General features: G+C 37.8%; 1 protein-coding gene across 2 annotated transcripts; it reads right to left on the bottom strand.

Moving 5' to 3' along the window:
* Window positions 1-229: 229 nt before the first annotated feature.
* On the bottom strand, window positions 230-5,328 carry LOC145497033 (uncharacterized). 2 transcript variants are annotated; one of them, XM_081476819.1, is made up of 5 exons: window positions 5,070-5,328; window positions 4,011-4,094; window positions 3,430-3,537; window positions 2,029-2,251; window positions 230-966 (listed from the first exon to the last, which is right to left on the bottom strand). In XM_081476819.1, exons 2-5 carry the CDS (start codon window positions 4,090-4,092, stop codon window positions 960-962), a joined length of 420 nt encoding a protein of 139 aa, XP_081332945.1. In that variant the 5' UTR covers window positions 4,093-4,094; window positions 5,070-5,328; the 3' UTR covers window positions 230-959. The 2 variants fall into 2 exon arrangements, with proteins under 2 accessions (XP_081332945.1, XP_081332946.1); XM_081476820.1 differs by lacking the exon at window positions 5,070-5,328 and having other exon boundaries at window positions 4,011-4,253.
* Window positions 5,329-9,194: the final 3,866 nt, after the last annotated feature.

The following is a 9,194-nucleotide window of genomic DNA, read 5'->3' as shown; positions in this document are numbered from 1 at the left end:
AGCGATTAGCGTCGCTAAAATTGGGCCAATTTTATTACTCAATTTTAAATTCTATCTCCATTTAGCTTTATTAACACATAAGCTATCCGATCTAGATTTGAGATATCGCTTTACAATGGGCCACTTCAGAGCCAAATGGCAAGGTGTGAATTGTGATCACTGATCCAACAAAGCTTTCCAGATAGTTAAATTAACTCCTCAAATGTAAGATGGTGGAATATGTAAAATATGAAAGACGGTAAATCAAAAAACAAAAACTGTCCATCGTGCTTTAAGCAACTGTGCGTTTTAACTGGTTAACTGATATCGGGAATTTTTCTGAGACTTTAATTACACGACTCGATAGTAAGCTGCCAAAACAAATCAATCAGCAGCCAGCTAGTAGGACTTACTCCGGTACCTTTTTGGCTATGAGGTGACAAAAGCACCGTTATAATGGATTGGCTGAAGGGAGGGAGGATGGAGGGGAAAGGTTCGAGGCGAAGGAGACGCCGGTAGCTGTCTTTACCCTTTTCAAAACGTGGCCAAACTCGCAGCAAATGGCCTATACTCTTTGTTAATGAATATGACAAGGGATAAAGTATGTCGGTCAACGTGCTATTTTGTGGCAACGATTTCAACTTGACTGTACGCTAAAAATTAATTGTTAAGACGAAACAGTCTAATTGATTCCTTTTATTCTCAAACCCCGAGCATTAAATATGCTCACATATACAACCAGTACCTGAAGGTACAAACTACAAATATAATGGTTATTGTAACGATGTCGAAAGAGTTTTACACGTAGAATAATACTAATCAAAAATAAAACAAAAACAAGACTTCTACGTCGGAGCCTATGTCGGTAACTAACGGTCTAACTTGATTTCTGGTCACGCGCACTGGTCAATAGCAATCATGCGTGCGCAGGTCCCATGCGCTAGTTAATAGTAGTCATGCATGTCAGGTAGACATCCCCTTTATTTGCTAGGAAGAAAGTCAAATATGTTAGTTTTTATTACTGGAATAATGTCTTGGATAATACTATTAGCGTCTTTCTCGAGGTTCGAAAGCTGGGTCGGCAGACGTAGATGTTTGAGGCATACGTATTGAGCTAATTAACGATTGTAGCCAATTAAGATAAGATTTACTTAGCGTACTGTGGACGGTCGCTATAGGAAGAAGAGTCATTTGGGATCGCAAAAAATATCGGCCAGAACTTAACACATTATGATAAACGACGTAACGCAGCAAACAATTTAAAGCGTTCATTGAAATGAAAGTGGTTTTTTTTTTTTTTTTTTTTTTTTGTATCGCTTTAATTCGATGGAGACTGTGGGAAGGCTTCAGTTGGCGTTATCAGTTCCTCTTCCTTAAGGACAGCGCCTTTAGGAAGGAGTATAAAACTGCGCTGATCCGATTCCGGTTGGAATGTGTTCTGGCTCCTGTCGTAGCAGGTGGGAAGGTAGCATGTGTATGTGAGCCGGTCGTGTACACAAGGGAATTTGGATTCTCTTCGATCGTGACATATGTAATTGATGGTGATTGCAGAATACCGTTCTTTAATAAATGATCAAAACCAAATTTTGACAAATAGTGCTACCAGTACTAGTACTAGCACTTCTAGATTAAAAGAAAAGGACAAGACCCAAACGAAAGCTCGATCCCGAACCCCTCGATTCAGGATTCAAAGCATTAGCTTTTCAGCAATCGTACCTCCCTCAATTAAAAGCTAAAATTGTGCACGAAATGTTAAGTTAGTTTATTTGAACCGTAAAACCGCAAGTTACAGCAATCCAAGGCGAACTTAGCTGTCACTTTCTTTGGTTTTCCTGAGTTCATTAGATGTTCCTGTCATTTAATTTTCTCACCCACTACTCTACAAACTTTAGCCATTATTGTTTAGTCTTCGGTGGTGAATGATTTCGACTTTAATTAATTTTGTGGCCTCTTAGCGCAAAACTATTTTGCACGCGATACATGCCTATGTTTAGTTTGCAACTGTTTCGTCCTATTTTTCTGTAAGATAGGATACTATGAAATCCTTACTTTGGATTAAGACATGCGAAGACCACCACGGCTCCATTTTTCGTGCTGTAGTCGGGCCCTGTTGAAAAAAGTCCGAATGAAGGCTCCTGATCTAGTCCGGTGATAAAACCCTTCTTCATGGCCATTGGAATGGCGGCTTTTCTCATGGCGTCTGGAATGAGGTCCTTTCTGTATTGAGCCTTGTAGCCGTTGGTGCAGTGAAGAGTTTGAGACATTTCTTCATCTGATAATTTATAATAAGATTTATATTAATATCTTTAATGTACACAGTCATTTGTCTGATGGTGGACGTTTCCATGAGAAAACTTTATGTATAAGTTTGACTTGTTTGTTTGCTAGCTCTTTTGTTTTTGTAAGTTGCATAAATTCAGATGGATTTTAATTTCAAATTTAATGAGATTTCTTCTCCGTTTAAGTGTAGTCTTAACATCATCATATCAGGTTTAACTGTGTCAATCATCTGTGGTGATTTTCTGGTATCAACGTACAATTTTCATTTTGGTCATTCTTACAGTTGATAAATGAGAGGGGAGGTATAACGACACTGTTACTATTAAGTTCATTATCATAGCAAAAGTGTTGTGGAGATATCGATTCGGTACCGTTGTCCCCCCTCCAGCTGGTTCAAAACAAATAATTGCGTCTTTCATTTTTTGTTTTTTCTCTAAGCCCACTTGTTTACAGAAACGTTTTCAAAGATGAGACTATCCATCCGGGAATTTTCCTCAGATCTCGACGGGCATTATGGGCTAATAGTTTCTCTCCGCCGATGAACACTATTGCGTCACGTGAACAATTAAAACCAATAAATATCAGAGAAAAATTAGTGGTGAGCTAGAAGAGTTGAAAGTTGATGAGGCTGAAAGTTTCATCAACTATCACTATCACGAATAATCTAATTGTTTTAGTAGAGTTCTAACTGAAATCTACTTCAAATAATGCTGTTTCCAATTATTTCTCTACGTAGTAGTTCAGAAAATTTGAAGTTTGCAGTTATCTACGCACACCCATTAGAGTTTTCGACAATTTCGAGTTATTAAAGTTAAGAAACCATGAATATCTTTTTTTTAGTCTTCTAAGGATGATAAGTGTCCATTTGTTGCTTTAATCTTCCTCGAAATGTTCGGGAAATAAAGAAGACGCGGTTACTTTGCAGACGATCTACAGCTACTGCAGGCTAATGGCTGATAGTAAACGATAGTTCAGCCAATCAGTATATTAATACAATTTTACTAAGTTGGAATAGTAACAACGGGATCGCCAGTGAAAGCAATGAATCCTCGTCACTTTATCTAAACCTATTAAGGATGAACAACTTACCCGAATCCGCCCATACAGCGTTGATTATTCAATTAGTTTTTGGCCATGCTTTATTCTATGTCTATTACAGTGAACTTTTACCTTGCCCACATGTGTAATAAAACACGATGTCGAGCCCGCTAGTGTCCGATCGCGTCCACTTGAACTGTTTGGTTGGAGGACAGCGAATTGACGTGGAAAATGGCTCAACTGTTTAAATATCAAATAGATGATAAAATAAAAGGAGCTATGAATGTGGAAAGAATCAGGGTGTCAGAAAAAACTGTTCAAGATGGAGAATTTAAGGAAGGACTCTCTCGAGCCCTGACGCGATCAGTGTTTAGCCCATCCGAATACGATAGTATACAAGCTCATTACTCTGTCGACAACAAAAACAACAATAACAACACCACATCCCGCCTACAATTCTTTCTGGCATGCCTGTCCCCTCCTCAAAGGAAAGACCTCGTCAAAGTAAAAACAAAGTAGCAGACAACAAATTACAATAAAAATGAATCAATCGAAAAAGCTGCAAACTGATTGAAACCCAATATTTCACAAGCCCTGCACAAAGCTGTACTTTTATAGCCATATTATCCTTGTACAAATTGGATTTGAGTTAAATATAATTGAAACTTGACTGAATTATGAAGACCTTAACTAGATATAATTTTTTCACTCACTTAGAGCTGAAGGCAGAGGGTCGACAAAAGGGGAAGCTTGTGCAACAAACAATCCACACAGGACAAGGAAGGGGAACAACATGGCTACAAATCAAGGAAATTATATTCAGTCAATGTTTGTTCCAGCCTCGTAGGAAGCTGTGATTAACAAAAAGAAAAAAAAAAGATGGTATTGCAATAACCCTGAAACGAAATCAGAATCATGTCAAACTTGTTTCATATTAAAACCAAGATAGATCAGTCTGGAACTCAATTAACACGATCAGTTTGTAAATTCTACTTGGAGTATCAATACATTTTCAAGTCGGCAAGTGACAAGAATATAAAATTGTCAGCCGAATGACATTTAATTCAGAACCACAAGGTATTTAAGACAATTTCTAAAAAAGAGTTAAATTATAAGAAATCAACACCAAGTTTGGAAATAAAATTGTGTGGAAATGCTGTTTCCAATGGTCTTAAAGAGTCGTTTTACAGTATAGAATCTGTATGTGACTTATCGACTGCGATTGTTCGAATTGTGGTACCAGCTAGCAGGCTGGAGGTACCTGTTCTAAGTATAATGAACACGGTTTAAATAAAGGCACATGCTAACTTGGCAAATACGTTTCAGTGTTAATTTTACCAACCCAAATATATTGTGCATTTGGCCGTGTCGGTCTAAACAACAAACATGTGAAAATAAGAAGACGGGACTGTTAACCGCAATTATTAGATTTATATTTTGAGATGGAATTAATTGCAATTCAAGTACTCCCCTGGTCAACAAAATTACGTTAAATTTTCCAACAGATTCCAATTTGCAAAACAAATACCAAATTTAGACTACTGAAGCGGTACGTGGATGTATTAGCGAGTTAAAGATGAACACAATTAATGCCTCCCTGTTGTGTCAAAAAGGCAGTTCAATTTGTTAACCAGGGAACGAAGGGAGGAGCTACCATAACCAGGCAACAAATTCATATAATAGCAACCTAAACGGTGCACTAACAGTGATAAATTCAAACCACGAACCACAACCCTTTGAGTTACTCATGAAATAATTCGAAGTTCACTCACCTTCACAAAAATATAGTTACAGATCCACAGATTATCAAAATACAATGAAGACGAATATTTAATGAAAGGTTTACTTGATCGGCTGCGATCGTGTTTATCGTTTGAGCGCATGCTCGCATGCGCCGTTCTCAGGGACTTTGTCGCCTGAAATATCAAAACAATAAAGCTTACGTGCATCTTCTGGTAACACCGTAGTGTGTTAGATCAGATCTTTTCCGGAACGCGGCTCCGAGAAAATCCTCCAGAAAACATTTAACGATGCAAAGAGCCACGTTTGTAACATATATCTTCCTTTTCCCTGTTTGTGCTTTAAGTTTGTAACAAGTAATTCAAGACTATATCCTCAGTTGTTTTTTTTTAGAAAGCTTTAATTTTTAGACACGACCACATCAGCGTTGCAGTTATAGCTTCTTCTTTCCAATTGCTTAAATTGGAAAATTAACTGCGATGATCATTCTTCACTTTCATCTACAACCGCAGTTCATATATGAATTATTTCATATAAACTTCACATCAGTTATATTTCTGTCGTGTACAAATAAATGCTTTACCTTACCTTATCTAACCTTACCTTCTTTCCTTTCATGTATTATTTTTTATAATTATGTATTTTTAGAGTATATATTATATTTATCATATTCATATTGGTCATTTCTCAACTATCACATTTAAAATACTCAGTCGACTAAATGAGAGCTAATACTTATTATTTGAGACCCTTTTCAAATGTGCACACTAACAAATGGTTATTTAACAATTAGATTATGAGTTCAAGATTTCTATGAGGTGATAGTTGAAGAGGCCGAAGGTCGAATCAAGTATCACTTCATAGAAATCGAGAGCGAATAATCTTACTGTTTAATTGGAATTCTAACTGAACTTTACTTCTCGGCGTATTATTAAACTTCGCGCCTTAGAAAAATCGCTCGGATTGAATTGTCATTTGAAATTGCAGTTTTGTGCGCGCACATCATTTTTTCAATAATTTGAAGTTTATCCTGGATAGCTGAGGTTATTCGTCATACCTTTGTGTAGAGACTTCTGTAATAGGTTATGGAAAATCTAGACATTTAATCTGTGCAAAAGCGAATGTACCCACGCAAAAGGGAATGGCGATGCAACTTTGTCAACCTGGAAACGTCATGGAAATATCATTGTGGGACGGGTCATTAATAAATGGTCTCACTTGAGGGTGGATAAAAGGACTCTTTTAGAATTAGAAAATGACGGACTGTGCTTTCGTTAGGCTTCATTATTGGCAGCTGTCCGCAGAAGCTAAGGAGGCGCCGCCTTTCCTTCAATGCCGAAGTTGTTCGTCTCGCCCAGAAGGAAAGCGACCGGACCCGAGAAACTGACGGAAGTCGAAACGAAGCGAGGTGTTTGTACTATCCAGGTGATCTTTAGGCCAGGCTGTATTGTTCTCATCGTGCGATCATACATTTCAAGGATATGTGACGCCACGCATTCATTGCACTTTAGGGAAATGTTTTCTTTTTGTTACCTAGCAATCTAGCCCAATTCAAAACTGTCAAAGGAAACGGTTATTTATAGACAGTGCCAGTGAGTCTATATCTAACTAGAAACACAATATGTATTGGATCTTTTCACTAAATATAGAGCCAGTATCCGGCTCACGTGTTGTAGATGGCACGCCCAACGAAAGTCCCTACTTGACAGCTTAAACCGATCTGCTGTACACCGTTCACTGCATGTGGTCCAGACGACAAGATTAAAGGGTAAAGCTGGAAAGCGATACAAAATTCTATGCCACTTTTCTCTCAGGCTTTTCAGATCTGTCACAACATGCAGCGGTCCTTGGCGTTATTTACCAAGAAAATATTTAGCTTTTTGACAGCTCATAGTTTTGTTTGTTTTCAAAGTTTTTTGTTTTCCCTATAGTTCACAGATTATAGCCAGCTGCTTCCTCCATAACAATAATCATTTTTAGGAAAACATTTTTCCAAGAAACATAAAACCAGAGGGAAATGTTTAGTAATAAAATGTGACCCTATGCGCCACTTAGACTTCCTCTAAGTGAAGTTTTAAGAAGTCAAATAAATTCGTGAATAATAAATATCTGCTTTATCTCACTGAATTTCCTTTTCCTAAGGTCTATTCCTTTCACTCCCTACGAGTGCCTAGCTAAAATCCTGTGAAAAGGGAATTAAATCCAAATTTTATTATACGCACGTACGTACTCTACTGACCTGTCACCTTTAATAAACAAATGAAAATTAGCTATGTCCAGCATAGACTTGCCGTTACAAGTCGAGCTGCGAAATCGGAACACAAAGAGAGAAAAATCACCTCAAACTCGAGCGCGGAAAGCGCGAGGTAGATGAAACGCAAGCTCTTTTGCGCCCAGACCACCTACAACCGCTCAAGGACTTTGAGAAAGCCATTGAATCGCCCCTAGTCCACTTTTTGAGGATCGAAGCTTAACTGTGGAATGTAAGTGTATATTAATTAATTAAGTGTTGGCTTTGTAGAAGGATGAAAAAGTAAAAACCCTGGAGAAAAACCCTCTAGGAATTAGCTAGAGGATCATCTGCAGACTTACAGACAAACAATGAACAATACCCACATAGAAACACTGCTCGGCAATATAGTTAATATCTAAGAAGCCAAACACTGGCGAAGCGGAAAGCTTTTTCCTCAAATCTCATGGAGTATCAACCCTGACCCTGACTGTTAAAGATGACAGTTTCTTGAAGGAAGTAGTGCTTGGGTTCAGCTCAGCTGAAGGCAGCGTGAAAAAACAAAAAACAACATCCTGTGTCAAAAATACAATATTTATATGTTCAAATGTCACGTCTGATAAGAAATATTTGTTGAATTGTCAGTATTATAATTAAAAATAAATGAGGAACCAGGTTTAAACATATTAAAATAATTAAAACGTTCTCTGTATTAAAATTTAGATTAAAATAAGCTTTCGGCTGCCAACCTGATTTCGTCAAAGGCCGTAGGTTGGCAGCCGAAAGTTTATTTTATCCTACATTTTCAACCAGAGAACGTTTTAACTGTTTTAATATGTCAGTATTTGCTGCGGAGCGAGCGTAGCGAGCGAGCAGCAACATAAACAGGATTTAAGAAGAATATGTAAAAGGGGATCCAAATTCTCGAATTCATCACTTTTTACCAGAATGCATCGCATTTAACCAGAATGTACTGCGCCACTTTTTACCAGAGTGCGTTGCGCCACGAACTACAGGAGGACGCCTTTTGGCGTGGATTCCAGTGAGAAAGATTAGTGGTTGTGTTTTGCTCTGATTTACCTGTAAAACGATGTGAAGGAGATTGTGCCTGCTTTCACAACTCTTGCTTTTGTTCTTAATGCATGCAGTATGTGAAAGTTTGTAAATCTGGACGATTAATTGTGACATCTTAATTTTAAACTTAGTATGTCATTTCTTAGCAGTCTCGCCTACTTGGCCGAATTCTTAAATGACGAGAAATCGTCGCTCCTAAAGCTCGCAGAATAATTAAAACAAACGAAAACCGTAGAACACGCTAATTTCATATATGCTGCGATCTATTTCTTTTCATCCAAACATGAATTTAAGCTAAAGCTTTAGCATTTTCACACATCGCGATGGACGCGTCCTCGACACAGTCTGTCAACATTCTTGAGACATTTAATGCGTATCAATACAGAATTCATAAGTTAGATTTCTGCTCCTACAACTTCCACATCTTTCGATTTTCGAGATCTGGTAAAGGGAAGATTGATGTGTATCTTTTTATGTTCAAACATGGGTCAGATCACTATATGCTTTTTTGTCACGATCCCTTGTCACACCTCGCCATCCATGTGTCATCATGCATGAAGTTGTAGATGAATCACTGCGTAAAATATGTCACTATCAATAGAATGTGCCGCAGCATTATTATCTTTTAGATACCCTAGTATAGTTACTATTTCCGAATTTTTGCAGCAGAGTTTTAACAAAATTGTGCGAGTTTTGTAATATACCAAATAAAAGTGGAATTGTTAGTGCAAGTGGAATGACGCTGTGAGCAGGTGAAAAGCAACCCCCTCCACCCCTCCCAGCGCAAATTCAACTTCTATACTAAATATAACCTATATTTTTAGCGTCCGTCGCGTATTCATAAAGAGATATT

Source organism: Orbicella franksi, chromosome 9, assembly GCF_964199315.1.
Source record: "Orbicella franksi chromosome 9, jaOrbFran1.1, whole genome shotgun sequence".
NCBI lineage: Eukaryota > Metazoa > Cnidaria > Anthozoa > Scleractinia > Merulinidae > Orbicella > Orbicella franksi.
The sequence above is the reverse complement of the archived record's forward strand: the minus strand, read 5'-3'. Positions and strand labels throughout refer to the sequence as shown.